This window comes from Dermacentor silvarum, chromosome 2 (assembly GCF_013339745.2).
Source record: "Dermacentor silvarum isolate Dsil-2018 chromosome 2, BIME_Dsil_1.4, whole genome shotgun sequence".
In the NCBI taxonomy this organism is placed as follows: Eukaryota; Metazoa; Arthropoda; class Arachnida; order Ixodida; family Ixodidae; genus Dermacentor; species Dermacentor silvarum.
In genome coordinates, this window is record NC_051155.1 from 227,627,564 (window position 1) to 227,651,014 (window position 23,451).

Below are 23,451 nucleotides of genomic sequence, written 5' to 3' on the forward strand. Positions count from 1 at the left end.
CCTCCCCTCTTCGCTCCCCCATCGGGAAGCCATTCCGGGCTTTCACGGCGTTTAACACGGCAGCCCGCGCGCGGGCGCGCACTTTCCTGTATTTCTCATCACCCCTCCTTCTTATCTCTGGCGAGATCCTTCTTCGTCGCATATCTCGCGTTCCCCGTTCGCGCGGCCCCCCTTCGTCCTCCTCGCTGCTTTGGCGAGAGCCTTGGCCAGCCTACATTTCATCTTTTGCCGCTCGTTTCCCACTCGCCGGTGCTAATTAGGAACGCGCGCGCGCGACGCGCCAACAACCCAAAGATGGGGAGAGCCTCCACGCGCTCGAAACCCCGGTCCCTGGCGTCCCCAGACATCCCCAAATTCTCTCTTCCCCTTCTTTCTAACCTTTCCTTCCCATTCGGCTGGCTATATTTGTTTCCTACCTTTTCTTTTCTTTGTTTCGTTTCTTCTTGTCACTCTAGCGAATTTGCTGCTTCTTATCGCTTCCGCTATTGCTGGTGGTTTAGTCACTGTTGTCAAACTTTCCTTTTTTTTCACACTTTTCTTCCACTGCTCGCGTTTTCCCAGCCTCCACGTGTTATTTTTCGGTAACGTCGCCCTCATACGCCAGAATTTTAGTATTATAAATTTTGTCTCACCCCTGTACGAGCTACCCTTATTCTTCTTTCGTGTTCGTTGCATCTTAGGCGTTGTATCTTTTTCCTTCTTTTGTCATTCTATCTAGCCCCGGAGAAGTTCCTTCGGGACCTGTAAGAATCTCTGTAATCTTTTTTTTTTCTTTTCTTTCCTGTCGACGCCTCGTTCTCTTTTTTTTCTACTGAGCTTATTTTTCTTGCTTTTGTTTTGCACCACTGTTTTCCCTTCTTTTTCTATTATTTCGCGCAAAGCGCCACAGGCTTTGTTCCGTCATGCATACGTTTTTTTTTTACCAGACGACCACAGCGCCAATCTCTCCTTCTTCTTCTCGCTTCATTTTTCCTTAAGTGCAACTCCTTCTATTTAATGCTCCCTAATTTTCCCTCTTTCCCCAACTCATCGTCCGACTCACCACGCGAAACGCTTTCTCTATTTAGACTAGTCCGTCTCTCTCTATTTTTCTTTCTTTTCCTTTCTTTTCTCTTCTGTTCCTCTGATCCATAGTCCGCTCACACCTCTCCTTCATTTCTTTCCATTCTCACTGATGAAGAAGCGTTAGTGAGGAACAAAGCCGTCGTAATTTCTCAATTTCTCTTTAATATCGTACTTCTCCTGTTCCTCCTTTTTTTTTCTCTCTCTCTCTCCTTTTTTTCTCACTCAGTGTATCACATTTTCTGCGCCTACTTCGTCAGTTTTTCGTCGCTTCCTCCAGCAGTTCAAGGCCCTACTTCTCGCGAGCCGAGTACACACCCTGCGGTGGTTAATTTTTTTTTTCGAAAAAGAATAATAAAGACGGAGGATGGTCCACAAAAAACTCACACCCGGCAGTCGCACAGCCGAGCCCGCACGCCTTCTCTATTACGACTAGGGTGGCACGGCGACGTTCCAGCAAAACGTCGTCGCCTGCAGCAGCCGCCAACGTTATTCCCTGGAGGTATCCCGCCGCACTGAAGCCGCAAAACATTGGCCGAGCACAATTTCGCTCCGCTGCCATCCAGCGGGATGACAAATTTTTAATGATTTCGGGACCGCGTAAGGAAAAGGAAAACCAGCGGCTAGAGACAAAGAGAGTGGGGGAGGGCATGATTAACGCGCTTGGCGAGCGAAACAAAAAGTTGGACGAACGACCCCGGGCGCGACGAGTCTTCGAAACAAACGTGGTATACGATGAAAAGCGCGCGAGTCAGTCAAGAGGAGGCGCGCCGATAATAGGCAGCAGAAGCGGTCGCTTTCGAAAAACGAAGCTTCAGCTCGGTGACGAAATTGCCCGCGTTTCATGCGAAGGAGCGGTGTGTAAAATAGGGGATAATTTAATTAACTAAGCGGCGCTATGTACAAAAGGGAAGCGACCAATAGAGTGGTTAGCAGCACTTTTTTTTTCTTTCACCTTGTATATTTTATGTTTCATGTGCACGAGGATTTCTTAAATATGCGGCCAACTTTTATGCCCTGTGGGTGTGCATAGTTGACAGCAGAATAAGAGGCGGTAGAATGGGACTTCGCAGAAAACTAGCAAATGCTGACGAAAAAGCACTATTAATTTATTTTATTTATTTTATTTACGCCTTTTTTTATATACAAGAGAAAGAAGCTGGCGATCCGAGATTAGGAAGCACTTAAAAAACGAATGTTCGAGTCAGAAATGAAGTGAGGGTTGATAGAGGAGAAAATAGCCAGGTCTGGCGGTACAAATAAGCGAATCGCAGAGAATATAGAAGAAGGAGAAAAAAGACACTTCGCAGTCAGGAGGTGACGATAAATAAGCTGTAAAATATTATATCATGAACAGTTCTTAAGTTTTTCAAGTATTATAACCAAGGCAATTAGAAATTAATGCAGTATATCGCAAGCAAAACCAGGATAATGTTGAAAAAGTTTAACAAAACACGTCTTCTGACTAGGACGAGCTTCAACTTGACTTAGACAAGCAGTGTCTTGTACCGACATGCCTCTGAACTAACCATGAGCTGGTACACATAATGCAACTAACTTGAGTTCGTTACCTAACTACTAGCGGGAAATGAATTCATCCTCGAACTTTATCGGGAAAGAAATGCCAAGAAAGCTTCACTTTTAGGAAGCAAATGAAAAACGAGAACTCAAAAGCCAGCTTTATGTTCGGCTTTGTTACTCACATACTCATATTGAGGCAATGCACGCTTTACAGGACACCTTTCTGTTGTGGTGGTGGTTGCGCAGTAAACCACGCGCATACGGGGTGGGCACGTAACTTGTTTTTGTTTCATGCGGTTTTAGTAAGTGGCCTCGTTTGACCGATTTCAAAGACGTGTCACGTCAAAAATAAATAAATAAATAAAAGTCAGTCCATCGCAGAAGAAGCAATGCAATGTTCAGGAAGGCCTCATCAGTTGGGTTTTTGTCTTCGCGAACTCGTTTTGAATAGAGAGAGAGAGAAAGAACTTTATTTTCAGTTTGAATAGAAACATTGAAGATTTCTATTTCATTTTGTTGTTGTTTTTTTGTTGTTTTTTTTTGCAATTTCGCAGGTTATTCTCACTACTCGGAATGATTCTCGCTCTGGTTGCCAGTGTCATTGGTAAATTTCTGTCCTTTCTGTCTTTATATTCTTATTTCTTTCTTTTTTTTTTCGAAAGTCACCTCAGCATGTCTAGCGCCCCTGTTAACGATAAAGTTATTGTTTAAAGTAATTATGTTCAGGCATTGCTTTCTGTTGTACTACCCCACACAAACAATAACGCGAACAAAAATAATAAAAATAAATAAAATGCCAGTGACTTAATGATGTATTTCAAATAAAGATGCAATTTAGCCTTCCCCTATAGAGCACAGTGTGCAGCGCTTTAAAACTCTAACCAAGCATACTATCTAACAGCATTTTGGTTAGGGCCAATTGGTGCTAGCTTATACTTGTGTTATTTATCATAAGAGCGGCGAAACACCAAAATACAAATGAAAAACACAAACACACCCGACAGAGCGCACAGGAGGAAGAACACCGTACAGTGTGTTCGTGTTAATTCTATACCTCTGTGTTACCTCGTTTTCGCGACAAAAACATCAACCTCCTCCATACTAATCTGATCTCCTATTTTAAGCGAAATAGTCTTAATTTGATGTCTGATTTGATTCGTTGTATTGATGACTCGTTTGTCAGCGATAGTATTGTGCGAGTTGCCTTAAAATGGTACTGACTCATAGTATAAAATGTTCGCGGTGTGTGATCGTTGCCGCAGCTGTTATTACTACACAAATGCCAAAAATGCCGGGACAAGCACAACCGCCCTGCAATTATACGAACGTACAGATTTATGGTGGCGAGGAAACCACGAAGAAAGTTTTACATATAGTTACCTATAGAACAGTATCCGCCAGCAACCTCGAATACATTTTTATGCGTAGAAGACCGTTTACTGGTTCTGTTGAAATTTTCATCAGATTTCTTTTTTCGCTGCAGTGGCTTCGGTGGCTTCGAACGGGAGTCCACTTGTGAAAGAGGAGCAAGCCTTAAGCATTGCAGAGTCACCCTCCGTCGGCGAGAAAAAATCACAGCAACTCGAAGACTTGCCTCTGTATCAGCCGACAGTTGCAGACCCACTTGAGCTGATCAAGCATCCGCCAACGACAGTTGCAGCTCCGTACATTGACCCTGTTTATATAAACAACGAGTATAGAAAGGTGTACAAAGTACGAGGAGACTACGATATCAGAATGAGGGACATTAATAAACGAGCCAAGGAAAGAAAAAAACTCGACGTCCCAGATAAAAGTTTGCCTGGCGAAGGCGCGACAGACTCGACGAATTCAACTGCGTCGAATGGTGATAAGGATTCTCGTCTTCCGACGCGCCGTATTCCCGGCTTAAAGCGACCTCACAATAGGGATCGATCTGACGCACGTCGCAGGAACATCCCGAGGCCATCATTGGAGCCGGATCGTCGCCACCATAGGCAAGATCCTGGTTATGAGCCAGAGCCGGAGCCACTTCCAAGGACACCATCGAGGAGGCCCGTGTGGCAACCGGACGACAATGGTGCGCCGAGAAGCGCACGGCGAGGTACACGGGTGCCCAACAGACGCGGAGGAAGCGCCGGTCACATGACCAGACCCTCCAGGCCCGCTGAAACGTGGCCCCCATTCTCGACCGAACTCAAACACTGGAGTGAGGATTGTGTCTGAGCCGGGTGCGAGGCCCAAGCAAGCACCGCTTCCAAAGCAGGAGACGCCATCATTGCTGCCGCGAGAGACGTCTGAGGGAGCAGGCACACAAAAAGGAACGGATGTCAAGGACGATCCGATATCTCTGCACATGACGGAAGCGTTTGCCGAAGAACCGCTGTTGCCTTACGATAAAGTTGTAGATGAAGACACCACGGAAGCGGTAGATGTGAGCCGACTCGTTGAGGAGAGTGCCTTCGACTTCAGGCTGCGCGAACTCGAGAAGCAGCAAGAGCTGGCCGAAGCGAAAATGCCTTTGGACGATGGCGACGAGCCGGATCCGAGCTTAAGTCCTGTAGAAGAATATTCGAAAGAAGAACGCGACGAAGAAAACAATGTGAGCCTGATCGCGCAACAACCGCTAATTACTTCACCCCTGGCGCCCCAGAAGCCAAGCGCTGCAGCCGAGGGTGATCAGATAGTGGAAATCGAGGACTTGGGCTTCGAGCTCGCACCAAAAAAGAACGCCTCTTCGTCCCAGGGACGGCTGTTGGTACCCATCGTGGATGATTCCTTCGAGACGGACGAACTTGCGAACGCTACAGTGAACGCGACCATAGAGACTACACTAGATATAGGAGACAATGTTATGGACAAGGAACTCGCCAACCTCACTATGACGGATGCCAAGATGAAGCGCCGTAAATACTCTATCGCATCGCGCATTCGGCTTGCGAACGAAACACTTTACAAAGAGCGGCTGAATACCACAAGTTCGTCGGGCGCAAGACTCACCGGTCAGTCTGGGGAGTCAAACCTGCAAGCGGAAAATCGGAACACCTCCAACAAATTAATGTCTAGCTCTGTTGTACAAGTTCGGTCTGGCAAAAGCAGAAACAGTCGCCGAGGCATGACCAAGGTGAAGTCCGCGAACGATACTCTAAAGGTCAGCAGCACGAATGGCACAGACGCAAACAGGCCGGTAGTAACTACAATTGCACCGAAAGTAATTCAAGGTGTAGGCACCACAAAGCTTGTGGTGACAAACGGTACCCGAAAATTGAGGAGAAAGAAAGTCGTGAGCGCTAATAGGACAGTGCTCACTACAATGCCTCCAACAAGAATTCGAGATGTCGGCGCTAAAAAGCTTATGATGGCGAATCGTACCAATAAAGTCAGGCGAGAGAAGATTAAATGCGGAAACCGGACAGGACTCACTACAATGCCTCCATTAGAACTTCAAAGCGTAGGAACGACAAAGTTTAAGCTGGAGAACAATTTTCGCAAAGTCGCAAGAAAGAATGTCCACTAATGAAAATAGCACACAGGTAGGTACACTGTCCCCAGTCGAAGCTCATGTGGCAGGAAGAAGGAAAGAACGCGACAATTCAAACACCACTTCGTTATCACGGATTGCGAGGAGAGGCAAGAGCAGCAGAAAAGTGTGGGGAACGCGAGCTACTACGCCGAAAAATAAGGTCATCGTACTTCCCAACGAAACAACGTTTTCACGGAGTGATAATTACTCTGACCTAGTGATCGAAACAGAAGGCAACTATTCGAGCAACTGCACGATGATTCTGCCCAAAAATCACCCGCCCCTTACGCATCAAGCTGACGCCATCGACCTGATCTCGCAATGGAAATATTTCGAAGATAAGGTGCAACCCCGGCTGCCAAACGAGACGACCGCTCCGCAAGAACTGCGCAATACTGTTACTACACTTCGAAATTACATTATACGCAACAGTCTTCCCCGCTGGAGCATCGATTCTGACTACTTTCGAAAAGCCGGAGTCCTGACTGGTCTGTTTCCCCAGTCAAAAATGGGAATCCCCGTCAATTTCCTCTTTTACTCTTGCAACAGCTCCATAACTCCGATCACGCTGCAGAATGACGCGAAATCTCTTCAAGCTGTTTCCCTTGGCCCAGACAGCAAGCTCCAAGTAATCTGCCACGACTTTGGACAGGGCGCCTCGGAGCGCTGGGTGAAACAACTCAAGGATGCTATTTTGAAAGAGGTGAGTGCCGTGAGTATGCGTAGAATCCTTCAGTATCGCCAATTACTGTCAAGCGAAAGCGCGTTTTTGAGGCTTAGAGACACTCTCGCGTCCCCCAGAAATGCGGCCCACATGGCCCGAGAGATCCCTGGCGCCCTCACTCGGTGGGCGTTAGCTCGGTGCTGCGTAACTTAATGGGCACGGGAGTTAAACAAATATATGCTCTATTAAAAAACGTGTTTACCAATTAAGATTTTATTGATATGTCAAGAAGTACCTGTTGAGAAAATTATTCGTAAAGTTTTAGACCCATTCTGACCATGTCCGTCCTTTCCGGTGTTTCGATCCTCCGCAATAATTGGGTGAATTCTATTGCGTCAGTATCCCGTCTTCTGCTTCACAGAGGTCCACAGCCATTACTGACAGATTCATTTGGACAGTAAATCAGAGTAACGCAAACAATGTCACACGTTCAATTATGACTGCCCAAGCATCGTGGGTGTTGTAGACGTGTTGTGCAGTGCCAGGCTGCCTCTTGTCCCACGCAGTTGGGTTCCAATGTCGACCGGAAAGGAAAAGACTGAAACAAAAAAAAAGAAAAACAGAAAAAGAAAAAGAAAAAAGCTTCTGCTCGGTTTATAAGTGCTCTCTGGGCCTTTAAAAAAAGGCATACACTTTTATGCCTCCTCCTCCCGAAAGACTTATGTGAGATCTACGACAGAAGTCAGGTAACCACAGGCACACATATATTAGAGAGAAATATTAATAGAGGACTAATCAACACTTTTTTTTTCAGCTGCAAAACAATTGCTCCACTGTTTTCACGGAGCAACATAGGACATTTAGTTGTATATACTATAATCGTAAACTTTAATCGCATGTCCTTAATTATTATTCTTTTTTTTTACACCTTTCATAAATATTTAGTTACTTTCCTACTACTAACACAAAATAGCATGTCAGAGTTACACGCAAGCCGCAAAACGCATCTGCCTTTATAAAAGCAGGCTATCTCTCTATCTCTCTCTCGCTCTCTCTCTCTCTCGCCTCGTTGACTGTTTGCTGCTTCTGTGATTCTTACAGTGAAGGAATTGTTGCGACTAGATGCGGTAAAGAATGTCCGTTCCAAACAACCACTCGAAAATATCAGCAAAAACTTAAGAATCAATAAAGCTAGCTCAATAACATTTCAAGGTGTTGGTCATTTAAAAATAAATGCCTGGTCGAAGTGCGAAGTGTGTGAAGTAATTGCACTATGCAAGTCTACAAAAGTTATAAGGACTGCGCTTTGAAGCTGTACGGTGTGTTCAGCAGGGCTCATCGTTTAAGAACTACCGGTAGTGCCGACAGGGAGCTTGATAATAGTATAATGTAAAACATTCTGCGGAGATTTCATCGTAATGTTCTTCAAGGGCGCCGTAGAAAATTACCCATTTAAGCTAATTGGGTTGTTGTTCGCGCTTGACGAAGAACTAAAACGTATTGCTAACTACTAAGCACATCGAGAAGCCACTTCGTGTAAAGTGCACATTTAGAGTAGCATAATAGATAAGTTTCAAAGTTGTAGGCGCATTGAGGCACGGTAGGTAATTTCTAATATTTCCGTCAGAGTCTTCCAAACGTTCGTTTATAAATACGAGCAGTGAATTAAATTTCAGGAATGCTAGCGTATGAGAACAGCTCAGCATTTTGGCTTCAAACCTTGCGCACCTATTCGGGTGACCCTCTGCGCTCATCACCATTTGCTCAGCATGACGTTCTACGTTCAGCAATGTCAATTTGAGAGTGTTAATTGAATGCGATCACGCATTCAACGCCGCCGCCGCCGCCGCCGCCGCAACAGCCGTGGTTTGGCGCGACCCGCAGAGGTGGTGAGGAGGGTGAAGGAGCGCTGCAAAAAATAAATTCAAGTTCCACAGGAACAAGAAACGCAGTCAATTAGAGTGGTGATGTGGGCTGTTGATTGTTCATCTTGGAACGACGAAGTTGTAACGCGGACAGGGAACAAGGACACGTGAAGGCACAAAAGAATAGACACACGTAGCACTACTAGCAACAACCGTGCAGTACTAGCGCTAGTACTTGTTGCTAGTATAGTGCTACGTGTGTCTATTCTTTTGTGCCTTCACGTGTCCTTGTTCCCTGTCCGCGCTACAGCTCACTCGTTTGAAGAACCAGAAACGCCTTCTTGTGCGGAAGGTGCTCGCGCCGAACACCACGAACTCCTTGCTTGTTTTTCTTTTCTTTTTTTTTCTAGTTTTTTTTTTTTTTCGCTTGGGTTCCCACGTGACATAACTAAGAATGAAATTAAATATAAGCATCTAACGCTGCTTTGTTTGAACTTCGGATGTGATTCTTCTCTCTTCTTCTTCTTCTTCTTCTTCTTCTTCTACTACTACTAGAGCACTGCACGGGCTCTACTACTACTACTACTACTACTACTACTATACTACTACTACTACTACTACTACGGGTACTACTACTACTACTACTACTACTACTACTACTACTACTACTAACTACTACTACTACTACTACTACTACTACTACTACTACTACTACTACTACTACTACTACTACTACTACTACTACTACTACTACTACTACTACTACTACTACTACTACGTGTACTACTACTACTACTACTACTACTACTACTACTACTACTACTACTACTACTACTACTACTACTACTACTACTACTACTACTACTACTACTACTACTACTACTACTACTACTACTACTACTACTACTACTACTACTACTAACTACTACTACTACTACTACTACTACTACTACTACTACTACTACTACTACTACTACTACGAGCCGGGCTCGGGCCGGGCTACTACTACTACTACTACTACTACTACTAGGGTGGCGGGTCGGGCCGGGCGGGTACTACGTAGATACTACTACTACTCCGGGCCCGGGCCGGGCCCGGGTCTCGCCACTACTACTACTACTACTACTACTACTACTACTACTACTACTACTGACTACTACTACCAATGTACTACTACTACTACTACTACTACTACTACTACTACACTACTACTACTACTACTACTACTACTACTACTACTACTACTACCGGGCGGGCCGGGCCTACTACTACTACTACTACTACTACTACTACTACTACTACTACTACTACTACTACTACTACTACTACTACTACTACTACTACTACTACTACTACTACTACTACTACTACTACTACTACTACTACTACTACTACTACTACTACTACTACTACTACTACACTACTACTACTACTACTACTACTACTACGTGCAGTACTACTACTACTACTACTACTACTACTACTACTACTACTACTACTACTACTACTACTACTACTACTACTACTACTACTACTACTACTACTACTACTACTACTACTACTACTACTACTACTATACTACTACTACTACTACTACTACTACTACTACTACTACTACTACTTTCATGGAACCTACCACTGCGGGCTGGGCCAGGAAAGCATGTTCATATGAATTAGTTAGTAAATGTCATTTATAATAGGACGGCTATGTTGCCGACGCTTGTGTGCGGGAACATCGCAGTGGATGTTAAGAGAGGCGGTGCCAACCTATGTTCCTCCAGATTTCTCCAGAACGCGTTAACTATTTTCGCTTCATTGTTTCATTATGGCCCATGCTGCGTTGTTTCTATTGCTAACAAACAAAAATTTATCTTTTGTGTTACACGCGAAGTCATATAGGAATCTGCAACCGAACATTTATAATCACTTACGCACATTTGAAATGTCGTTCTCCTTTACACGGAAGCACCAACCATTCGCTTGACAATTAACGGGACAATTAACAGTTACACGTGCAATTCCACAAGGGGTCCTTAAGATGCTAACCAATCTACGGTGCCTCAATGAATTGTATGGAACCTATTGGCTTTCTTCTTTTTTTTTTCTTTTCAGGCGAAAGCCTTAGGTCGAAAAATCTGATGTCCGGCGTTATGGCACCAGCATTCATGGTGCCACAATGCCACATGGTGCCACCATGTTGTGGTGCCACCGTAGTGCCACCAACAAAGGTCGTGGGTTCGAGTGCCTTAATTAACTCTACCTTAATTAAGATTGAGTTAAGATTAAATTAGGGCACAGTTAATTAAGATAGAGTTAATTAAGGCACTCGAACCCACGACCTTTGGTGTTACTTGAGGCAAAGTTAAGTAAGGCACAGTTAATTAAGATAGAGTTAATTAAGTCACTCGAACCCACTACGTTTGGTGGGAGTCAAACCCACGACCTCTGGTGGTATTTAAGGCGCAGTTAATTAAGGCACTCGGACCCACGACCTTTGGTGGGGGAAAACAAGTAAAAGGAAGTAACAACGCATTCGAATAAAAATGTCAAGTAATTTAATTATTAACGTGCAAGCCTTTATCCTCTTTAGCTTATGCTAATGTGACTGTCAACTTTTTCTCCTTTTTTTTTGTGTGTGGGGGGGGGGGGGGGGGGGCTAGGGCGGGGTAGTTTGTTAACGAATAGGCCGCGCGCTTACACGCAGGGCAAAGATAACCACGTTCTAGTCGTGGGCTGGCGCCAAGCTGCGTCTCGCAACTACTGGACTGCCGTGGCCAACTCGCGACCCGTGGGACGCAAGCTAGCGTGCCTGCTGCGGCGGCTGAGAGACGAGCGAGGCCTGCGGCTGCGCAGCGTGCACCTTGTGGGGCTCGGACTGGGAGCGCACGTGGCCCGATACGCCGCCGTCTCGGTCATCCACAAGCTGTGCGAGAGGGTCGGCCGCGTCACAGGCGAGTTGGGGCGGCCTCGGACGTAAATCGCACAGAGTTACGCAGTCGCATAAAGCGACTCGGTCGCCAACCACTGACCCTTCTTTCATACTCGTTATGGTTTGAAACGTTCATCAGTTAACACACTAAAGTACATTCCGCAGACCTGACCCGTTTCTGTGGTGGCGATAAACGAAAATGCCCAAGTGGCGACTCTGCAGCGTGAAGGCGGAAGTGTGCAAAAAATTAACAGCGTGTCTTCGTGGACGCGAAACGATGGTAAAATTAAAACCAGGATGGTCTCTAACTCGGAGAGTCTCAAACTCGCAAGAGGAAGATAATAAATATTATGCAAGTTACAAACTCCGCTAATTTGGCAAGCGAAGAGCTAGTATTATCAAAACCAAAGCAAGCTAGTGGCTAGCATTAATTAAAGTTTTCGCTTAAGGCTAACCTCTCCTCATTAACACGGCTCCAGTGCTCCATAGTCAACAAGACTTTTGCAAGCCTATTTTTTTTTCTTTTTCCTTCGTGCATTTCATCTTTATTTTTTAGTGAACCTCGTAATAAGCTGGCGACGTCCTAAGGAATTCAATATTGCTTCACGCTAAATGATCCTGCGAAGCAGCTAAGCAGAAGCAAGTGCATGGACAGGGAACGCTGTTAAACAGAATTGCTTGCAGAAATGCCGTAGTAATAATCACTGGTATTGCAACACAATTGCACAAGAAGCAATAGGCCTCAGGAAATCTCAATTGGGCTCTTTGAAAAAAAAGTGAGCCAACAGGCCTACGTCACTCGCCAAAATTTCTATATATTGCGACAGGATTACGCGACAAGCAATACGTCTTGGAAAAAGAAGTTGTATCCAAGGAAAAACTGAACACACAGACCTCCTGTCACTTTTCATAAAGAGCTGGAATTTGAATACACCTAGTAATAAGGGTTCAGCATTATAAGCACTAAGCTCATTTCTGTCCAAAAGGAAATGACTGTCACATTTAGGATGGCGGTGATGTCCAAGGCGCTGTGACCGGCGTCCAAGGTGACTAGAACGATATGCGTTTTCATGTGCTGTGTCGGACTGGAAGCTGCTATCTTGGAATGAATGTTCTAGGTATGTGATACAGAGGTCGATAAAAACGAAGCTAAGCGCCTATACTGATAAAACAAAACGCTAACATTTACAGTGATCTCAAACAGCGTTCTTAAATACATCGTGCAGTGTCGAGTACAAGTCTTGGACCTGCGGCCACTTGTCGGCGGAGCTCACACTAGTCTTCTCGTTCAAAGTACAAAAGAAAGCACGCTTCCAGGGCAGAAGCGAAGCAAGAAATAAATTTCAAAAGAACTCTACAATAGTCTATTATAGTCTATTGGGATAGCTTGTTTTCATGATGTCTCAATGAAAGAAAGCTTGTCAAAAAAATTAACCATGACTGCAGGCTGGTAAAAAACGAGCTGGAAAAGCTTCTTTTTTCTTTTTAGTAGAAGTAAGCCCAAGCCTTATTTTGATTAATTTTGTTCCTCTTCAGGAAAACAGCTTTGAGTCGCTGTTATAAGTTGAATAGCTGAGCTATATGCAGCCATTCTGCCTTGTATTTCGGCTGCAACTCCAGCGCGTCGCGCGCTGTAACCCTAAATTTCATGAGCCTCGTTCTTCACAAAACGGAGTTACGCTAGAATTGTTCGTAAGAGCAGGTCCCATTGAATCGGGATGTCGGTCATGTTATTAGCGAACGGGGTCGGCATTTACTGCGGAGCAGCTTTGTGAATCTCTCCCGTTGTCTGCAATCGCAAAGCGGATCGTACGTTGGGCAATCGTAACAACATGCGTTGAGCAATTGTGATAGGACATATTAAATTAAACAAGGCCTACTGATCAATGACAAACAATTCTTACAAACGAAAAGCTTTGTCAATTAGACGCCACGTCCTATGACCTGAAAATGAAAACGCACATTTATATACGAGGGTTGTTCAATGAAGACTGAGACTGATGCTCTGAGACCTTTATATCTGAAAATTATTCATCGGCCATTTTTATGCTCCCCGGTAAGTGAAATGCGTGCGTCCAACGGTTCTACCAAGCCTATATAACATGAGGGAAGCCATCTTTATTTGTCTTAACTACGTCTTGTTTTATGTCAAAGCAATGTCCCTTTTTACCGTTCCCCGAAGCCCCGCAACAATCCCCTTACCCGTCCTACAGTCCGGACGTGGCACTCTCCAACTTCTTTTTGTACCTCACATCAGGGTTTCGAATTGAACCGGAACTGAACCGAAGACCGGAGTTGAACCGTTATTTTCAGCTGAACCGGAACCGAATCGCACCGATATGTTTTGCGTAATCTTGGAACGGAACCCAAACTCGAACTTTTTGGAGGAACTGTTCAGTACCGGTTTGACCACCGCTCCTGCCCAGGGTCGCTGTTGCCGAAATTCTACGATAACAGACGACGCCTCTTGCGTCAATTCGGTGCAGCGCGCGGTTTCTTGCCTCGGGAACGGTCGTGTGCTCGCCACAGTGATCTCATTGGATCACTGAATTGTACGCATACACGGCTCAACTGTACACTGTCTGCAGAGTCGGCACACACTCAGTCTATACAGACGGTCACTGACGCTGCGTCATCGTTGACGATACTTCTTGTACTCAAGGCACCAGCTGTGTTCAAGAACAGTACGTGGCGAACTGGTTGCGCTGTCCGATACGCGTGTTGCACTTACACACGATACGCTTGTTGCACACTGTACCTTCAGTGACTCCTGTTACTTCTGCAGCTCAATCGTGGCTTCGTGGAAAATTTTCCACGGCAAAGCGCAAACGGTGACAACTCAGTGAGGATAAAAGGGAGAGCAGTCTTGGTTTCGCAGTGCTCGCCTATTATTTGCAAATTTATGTAAGTGTAGGAGGCACTCTCTACAGTGTTAAGAAGACATTAATTTTGTTGTTTTCGAAGCAGTTTGCACGAGCACTTCTGGATAAAACCAGCATGGAACATGTATTTTAATGGATCGAATGCCAGGAAAAGTTTTATTCGTCCGGGATCTCCACTCAAGACGCTAGAAATGTGATAGCTAAATCTTAAGCACGAAAACAAGACGGAATAAGAGAGACAACTGGACAGGTGTTCAGCACCTGATGAGCACCTGTCCAGTTGTCCCTCTGTTACCGTCTTGTTTTCGCACTTATTTTTTAGCTATGAGCATGCGTGCACAACTAGCCCAGCCATTTATTTTACTAAATATGTCACACGATGTTTACCGAGGTCTGCTCACTGTGCGCACTATACATACTTATCTGCTTTTATACAGCGATGCTGTTAGTGCGACTATGGAAGTGCTCGGAAACGTTATATACTACTACATCTTTCAGCAAGTTTATATTTAGAGAAAATGGGGCTTTAAGACGTTAGGGACGTTAGAAACGTTAGAGGCTAAATGAAACTTGATAAATCCTCGTTTTCTGCCTGTTTAGAGTCCGTATACAAAACGCTTACAAAGTTTCCCCGCTGGCCTGGCACAACCGAAAATGGCAGCAGTTTGATATTCAGAGAAAATATGAGCCATGTTCTGGATGATCATTATAGAAAGTTTAAACTGTGTCTAGGTTACTTACAGCAAGGTTACTTTGTAGTAAATTGCACTCATGCAAGAGTACCAGAGCTTTTCGAGCGTATTATATTAACCACGTTGAAAGTTTCTCCGATGTCCTGTAAGAAGTCGAAGTGCCCCAAAGATATTATTTCGAGGAACAGAGAGGGGGGGGGGGGGGGGGGGGGGGGGGGCATCTAATGGGTGATGTGTGGGCAATGCTTGAAGAGCGGCAGCTGATTACGGGTTTTGGAAATTTTTCTTAAGCAAGTGCTCGAAAGCTTTATACGGCCGTTAGGCGGTATGTTTTCCAGAGAACGTTACACCAAGTTCATATTCGGTGAAAGTAAGGATCGTGTTAGCGGGCACCTGTGGGGAACGTTTCGCGTTTCTGGCTTAATTACCAGTTTTGTAAATAATTACTGAACCTTCGCTTTCTCCGTTTGATGCGTCACACGAGTTTCATAGTAAGTTTTCCCGGTGTCTTCGGTGTACTAAACGAGCCACCTTGTTTATATTTGGTGAATATTGTGTGGGCTAATTACAGCGTTTGTAGTGCACTGCGTATGGAAGCGCTCCAGATAATTATGAGTGTGTTTTACGAACGGCGCAGATTTTAGCAAACTTTTCTGGGAAACTATAATAACTACTGAGTTCAAGAACGTGAGGAAAATTATGCCCCATCGGAATGCGAAGTTAAATATGTGTGAAAGGATGACGGCTTTTGTAGAAATGTTCTTGAGCAAGTACTTGAATCCATTATACGGCCGTTAAACGCTATGTTTCGCAGGGTACCGCAAAAAGTGTACGTCACAATAAGTTTAAATTTATTGAAAATGAGGGGCACGTTAAACGTAATCTCTGACGAAGCTTTAGCCTTTCTGGCCTAATTATGAGAGCTGTAAATAACTACTCAATCCTCGTTTTTTCCTCATTTTCATGTGTTATACGAGGCACGATAAACAAGGACATTACTTGGACACGGTTAAGTTAAGACATTGGAGGCGATTTTTAAAGAGAGATGGCAAAAGATGGCTTCACTCATGTTATCTAGGCTTGGCAGAAACGGTGAGAAACCTGCATTTCACTTACGAGACTGGCCACTCAGTGGAGCGGATTATAAAATTTGACGAAGAGCATGCTTGCATACGATGCAACACCCCGGTACAGGCTGATGGCAGCGATTGCGCCAAAGAGAAAATTACGTGGCAATATCAAGACAAAGGAGTGCGGGCGTCGCTAAAAAGACACACAGTGAAACCACAAAAAAAAGAAAAGAAAAAAACATTGACGACGACACTGGCGGTACGTCCGACTCGATTGTTTAAGGCGCAGACTCACGAATATAAACATGCAGAAACGCTTGCGCAGAATACAGGGGGTAATTTAACGAGATAAGCACCTATCGATGAATGTAATCTCCAAGTCACACAGAGAAAGATACCACGTGTCACTTTGTACGTTTACTATCTTTATTTTCTAACTCGCGTACAAATCGATGCTTGCTCCTGTCAATAATTGTTATCTCCTTTCGCGACAGTTATGTCCTTCACAATACGAGTAAGTTATGATCAGAGCTTGAGTGCCATACCTGTAGCCCATATACTGCAGACACGGGCGTTTTTGCATTTCGCCTCCATCGACCGCATTTCGATGGAGGCGAAATGCAAAAACGTCCGTGTACTTGCATTGTAGTGCACGTTAAAAAACCCCAGGAGGTCAAAATTAATTCGGAGCCCTCCACTATACGGCGTGCCTCCTAATCAGAACTGGTTTTGGCACGTAAAACCCCAGAAAGAAGACTGCAGACACGGAGTGTCGATGGTGTTATCAAGGGGGAAATGGTTCGGTATGGGAAAAGGAAAGGTTGGCGCTATCTTCTGCAGCCCTTGAGGGAGAACGGCTCAGCGCCAGATCCAGCACATGTTAGAACTGCACCCGCGAGTGCATCACGTGGTCTGGACCACGCAGGCTTGGACGTGTCGGCTCCGCTCTTTGAAGAATTCGGAGAGACCTTGAACGCGGCAGTCGCTGAGTACGTAGATCTCATTCACACCAGTGCGGACTTCGTCGGTGGCCTGCGGGGACAGATAGCGGCGACTGGTCACGTGGACTACTACACCTCCGGCGTGTTCTCGCCGAAGAGCTGCATCTTGTCCAGGAAGGGTGAGCAATGTGCGCGCGATAAGATGGCGAGTGAGGGGAGAGCAACACTGGAGCTTAATATACTACTAAAGGGACTGCGTTCGAAAAAATTATGGAACTATGTGAGGAAAATATAGGAACGACAACAAAAGATGTACGAACCCTTATAAGGGATGAGAATGGTAACAGTTTAGAAACGAATGACGCACTGCTGTACCTGAGGAGGGTTATTAGTGATAAATTTCGCAAAAAAAATAAGAAAAGTATTCCCAGCTCAGGCAGATACATCAACAAAGAAGCCGGAGCTTACAAAATTTAACGTAGAAAACAAGAAATTTCTGAAAAATATGTCCAACATAGCACGGCAGCAGGAACGTACGAAATATCAATACAGCTGATCAAGAAGCTGGGTCCGAAGAGCAAATCACAGCTGACTAGCACCATAGAGTGAGCTTTTAAAACAATGACAATTTCAAATGAGTGGCGGGAAAGCAGGGCTAATCTAATCTAAACGGCTACGGAGATAAGATAGGATAACGGATATAAGTTCGTACTGAGGAGTTACATTAACGTCGGTATATAGAATGACACTGCAAGTCGTAAAACTTAGCCTGTCAAAGTGAGTGGAGAAATACGAAATATTAGGGGAACCAAAAAAAAAAAGTATTCAAGCCAGGCTGACGCTTAGAGGACAATATCGTTGTACTATCTCAGTGCACAGAAATGTCAATGATTGATTGTAGACCTTTATGAACAGCGTTCCTAGATGTTCAGGTAGCGTACGACAACGTCGACAGGGATTTGCTGTGCGATATTCTCAAGCACGAGGGCATAAATGTCGACTTCGTAGAGCTGCTTCGGGAGATGCATATCGACAACCAAGTATAAAGAGCCTGGGAACGCCGAATATTCGCAATAATTGTAGAAATATACCGAAAACTGAAGCAAGGTTTCCGTCTGTCTCCCCTGCTGTTCACGCTTTGCATTACGTTTAGCAAATTTGCCGAAGTTCACGCCATATTACGGTTAAGGGAATAGAAAGACTGACTGGAAGACAGTAAATTGGATTTTGATTTATCTTACACCAGTAACGGGCAGCTGGTACAATATAGTGTACCTGGGCTGATGTAGTGGACGACAGAACTGCTACTAGCGAACAATGCAGATGATTTATAGAGGTTCGGGAATACGTGTGGCATGGAAACGACATATATCTTCCTTAATTTAATGCACATAAAAAATTCCGATCGTTAATAAAGAAATTACTCATTATTTTGTATCAATTCAACAGGATTTCATGGTCATTGTCAAGCGACGTTAATACCTGGGTTTTCATCATGACGAAAGAGTCATACGTAAAGGAAAGAAATATCTGCTCAAACACTCACCAGGAACAGCTGCGTAATAAAGAAAAACTGAACGTGGCTATATAATGAAACATGCAAAACTTTGGGATTACAAGAAATATTAAGTAATACGCGGTACTTAGAAAGTAATAATGATGCCAGCTCTAACGTTTGCAAATTTTGTTCTGTGAATCAGAGATGTTGTCGGGTTTGGAAGTTAACCAAAGTTCGGCGTGCCGATTGGCATTAGGTGTCCACGGTAAAAACCACAAATGAGGCAGTGCAGGGGGACCTCTTTTGAATTCAGAGAAGCGCAGACATAATTGGCCACGACGAAATACTCGGGAATATTGATAACATGAAATGGGCAGCTAGCTAGACTGCACAAATATCTGTTCCTCAATAGCGTGGCCGCGGAATGGTGGAGGAGGTCATCAAAGTCGGCAAGCAAGTTGCCGGGTAACTGAAAGTACAAGTATACGCAAACCGGAGTCATCAAAAATAGAGACACAGAGGCGATGAATTGGATGCATATGATAGAAACAAAAAAGCCCACGTAAGTTAACACAGGTAGCAAACATGAAATCAGGAAATCAATTTTGTGCGGTAACACAAAGTGTAGTACCTTGCTTTTTGAGGCCAAAGTTGGCTCTCTGAGGACAAGAACATACAAGAGCAAATATTCGCATCAGGATGAGACGTCTGTTTGCTGCGGAGAAAATCCGAGACAATTCACTGCATTGTAGTGAAATGTACGGATATCCAGCCAGCCAGAACAGTGAGGAATGCGCACCTTGCGGAACCTCTTGGGTGCAAAGCTGATGAGAACGTTAACATGGTTAGGGAGTGGAGAGCAGCAAGTAACGACCAGAGTATTTGTGGAACAAATGCAGGGAATAGATGGGCACGGCTTAGTCGCATGCAAATGTAATTTTACGAGATAATGGAGAGATAGGTAGAATGCTAGGGTCATTAAAATGATCATCATGACCAGCCTATTTTTAGGTCAACTCCAGAACGAAGGCCTCTCCCGGCGATCTCCAATTACCCCTGTCTTGCATTAGCTGATTCCAATTGCTAGATTACGGTACGGTAACACGTAGGCAGCTCCCAGAGGTAAGGCGATCCTTTGTCACCACCCTCATTTAAAGGTGAAGCCATTAACCAGCATCATCATCGTCATCATCGCCACCAGTATGGTTGTTAATCCAATGTGAAAATCATAGAGGGAGGAAAAAGAGAATCAGGAAATCTCAGGTGACACGCTTGAAGCCTAGTCATAAAAAACTGAAAGAAAATTTAATGTGGAATAGGTCTTCACTATGTGATAGGCAAGATATAATTGCTAGCCCCTTCGCGCACAGAGAGTATCGGGGAGAGCCGAGTGGGTAGCATGCGGAGAGCGTGGCACGAGCCGAGTACTAAGCAGGCGCCACTAAATTCTGCAACAAAGCAATGCCTTGAAAGTTTCGACATCGGTGTGCAGGGCCTATTTCCCAAGAACCAACGCGCAAATGGGCTCAGGAGAGGTAGAGGGGTGGCGTCAAAGGACGTTGCTTTGTCTAGGCTAGCTGGCTGACGTCAAGCTCCCTTAAAGTCTTTTTCATTGGTCCAAGATGAGAATGGGCAGTACAGGGACTAGCCTAATCTTCATCCTTTAGGCTTTGAACGACCCAATGGATATTTACGTTAACGTTTCTGAAGCTCCTATTCTTCGTAGCAAAATATTTGCACGGCAACCGTTACTCTCTCCTTCAGCCTCTAATTTGTACGATCCGATAGTTTACAGAACATCACAAACAAAATTTATTGTTTTTAATGTAACAAATGACTATCTATATAGTGAGTGCTACTTACCTCCCATCTAGATTTAGCGGGACGCACACTCAAACGTGCCGCGATTTAGTTATGAGCTGGAAATTACTTATTGATATGAAATAATAATGATTGTGGAACAACTAACTTTTCTAATGAAACGTTGCGAAGCCAGCACTTAGCACAATTGAACCACAGGAAGCAACCGCAACGAGCTTTGTCAAAGAATCCATGTCAAAACGCCGCAGAATCCATGCGCTGCCCATGATTCCCAAGGGGGCTGAATGATTTCAGCGTCGGGTTTCCCTTTTACTCTACGGAGCGAGAACATAAATGTTTCACTGAGCAAGATCGTCAACAGTTCAATCAGTCATATGACAAGGTTCTAAAAGATCAGACAAGAGGGTGTTGGTTGAGAGCACGAGAACGCGGTACTTGCACTGGCCCCCAAGCTGTTCGCTTTAGCGCGTCTGTCAAACGTGCGTCAGCAAAAATACTGAATGCAAAAATGTCATCGAGTCATTGATCGTTCTGCCAGGCCTTCTGTTTCCACTACTCGTGTTTTCAGCTTACTCTAACGCCATAAGCCATGTTCAAACCTCCCAGTTTTGCACTGCACCGTATTCAATCAATCTACTTTTACTATCTGTGAAAGAAACAAGAACGCGTCAAATAAGCATGAAAGAACGCCTGGTTTACTTTCGTGAAACCCGACTCGATGGACTGCGTCCATTGCTCAGCGTGTGTCAGTTCCGTCTGCCCTACTCGTTATGACAAGTTGATAGATGGAAAACGTTCACTCGCGATACGAGCACTTGTGTATACGAACGTAGAGGTAGAGATAAGAGATGGGCTTGGAGGCACGCGTGGTACCATAGTGTCATAGAAAATAAAAACAACTATCTTTCAGCGACTTGCATGGCGTTCGTATAGCGGCAGCGCGGCACATATGGACTGCCGTTCACTCAGTCACTCGTGAAGGAGACAAAAGAATGAGAATCGACGTGTTAGTTAACCAACAATACAGGATCGTCTGTCGTTCACTCGTTCAACAAGAAATGCGACGGACACGCCACCAATCAATCAAGCGAAAACGAATAGCAGTCAGTTCGCTAATCAAATAACGAAGTATAGTTAATATATTCTGTTACTCGCTCACACAGCGATGAAGCCGAACGATCGCGCAACACACGACTCGAGAAACCAAGTAATGTGGCCTATTTTGTCCACCGTGCATCTCTCTCTCTCCCTCTTCTTCCTCCTTGCAGATTTCCGGCGAGACTGCGACCATGCCCAGAGCGCCGAGCTGTTCGTGAAATCTGTACGCGACGGGTGCGGCTACCGGTCCACCTCGTGCGAATTGTGGAGCACCGTTGACACGTGCAGCGGATGCGGCCCGCGTGGCTGCGGGCACATGGGCTTTCGCTCGCCCAGTGCCAATGGAACGGGTCCCCAGTTCCTTCCCATGCGTGTGCCAACACTCTACTGTGAAGACAAGCCCGTGGTCGCTCGCTGAGCAATCCGACCTGAGCGCTAGCACTGTGTATATCTATACTGGCGCAACTTGTCGAACTCTGAGCAGTTAACCTTTGGCCTTTTCGAACCAGACAGAAAGTCTCGTTTGCTCTGTAGCAGCGCGCGCTGGTATTGGGTTGTTGACACGTGTTCGCATTAAAGGGTCAAACCGTTTTGTAATTTTCATCTCTTGCTGTATCACTACTTACAGGTGTCAAAACGACAAGATAGCTTTGTCGCTTAACTATAGTTAGCCCATTGTGAGAAATAACTCAAAGCGCCGTGTCCTGCCTTTTTCCTGGGTCTCTTTCGCTCCACAATAGTATGTTCAGCAAGTGGTGTCGGCGGCATGCCGATGAGGCGTAGCATATTGTCCTGTCAGGGTTACGATCCGGCGTTGAAGCTCTGAAGTCACGATAACTACAAGCTGTATACACGGCCTAAAATAGAACCCACCACCCTGCGGTGGTTCTACCTCGGTGCGCTCGAAAGTCCTGCACTCAGCCCAGTACACGTCAAGGCAACTAGGAACACCTGACGCCACATATTAATTTATCTTTGCTCTCTACGCCCTAAGCGCGTCCTGCAGACCCCAAATAAAGTTCGTCCAGTCCATTCCAGTCTCATGGTGACAAGTGCGCTACTTAAATAAAGGAAGCCGCAACGGAGAACTTCGAATTGGTTTCGACCGTCTGAGGGCTCTTTACTGTTAGGCCCTCCTGAGAGAAAGTATTAAGTAAAGGCAGTGAGGTTAAAAGGCCCCTCACCAGAACACATAGCAAATTTTGGTTATGTGCTGGAAGTTGTTACGTGCCCTCTAAGGAGTGTTCTATCACAACAATTTCTCAAATTAGTTGATTAAGAGCAGAGATAGAAATATTTGAAGTGTCGTGAACACAATATTTCAGGAGGCGAGCGTCGCCACCAACATAGACACTCTCTCCACTTGCCCAATCAAGCCTCCGCAAGCAAAATTTCTTCCCTGCGTTCATTCATACCGGAGCCGGAGGATCGTGTGACGAATACGTGACGGGTCCCGCCATCTTGTTTTTCTTTTCTGTTTCTCTCTCTCTCTCTCTCTCTCGCACGCGTTTTTTCTGAGTGGCCCACTTCCGGTGACGGTCTCCCGCGCGAGCTGTTTGTTGTGTTTGTCTCGTTTTACGCAGCGGACGATTTTTCGCGCTCCGCACGAGAACACCTGATTGGTGGTGTAATTCAGTGCCACAATCACGAGCTCTGAGTCAGGCGCGAGATGATGAAAGAGCATGGTCAAGGCGCTGTAACACGGTATAAAATGAGATAGTGTCGTTCTCTGCGTGCGCGAGTGCATGACGTGGGAACAAGCAGACAAAACTGAAGTACATCTCTTGCAACAGTACGAAGTAAAACAAAAACACGCACACATCCGGTTTGTATGTTTTATTATTTCTCTAAACTTTAATTTGTCTATTGAAGTAACAGATCAACCTAATAACTGATGTTTCCTTGA

General features: G+C 45.1%; 1 protein-coding gene across 1 annotated transcript in view; it reads left to right on the forward strand.

The window, feature by feature from the left end:
- Positions 1 to 22,244, forward strand: part of LOC125943583 (phospholipase A1-like) — a 34,278-nt gene extending 12,034 nt beyond the window's left edge. The window contains exons 2-6 of the mRNA XM_049663031.1: positions 3,138 to 3,187; positions 4,067 to 6,788; positions 11,319 to 11,565; positions 17,113 to 17,307; positions 21,716 to 22,244. Coding sequence (XP_049518988.1) covers positions 6,069 to 6,788; positions 11,319 to 11,565; positions 17,113 to 17,307; positions 21,716 to 21,963 — 1,410 coding nt within the window. The 5' untranslated portion in view covers positions 3,138 to 3,187; positions 4,067 to 6,068 and the 3' untranslated portion in view covers positions 21,964 to 22,244. The remainder of the gene's footprint in view (positions 1 to 3,137; positions 3,188 to 4,066; positions 6,789 to 11,318; positions 11,566 to 17,112; positions 17,308 to 21,715) is intronic.
- The last annotated feature ends 1,207 nt before the right edge of the window (positions 22,245 to 23,451 follow it).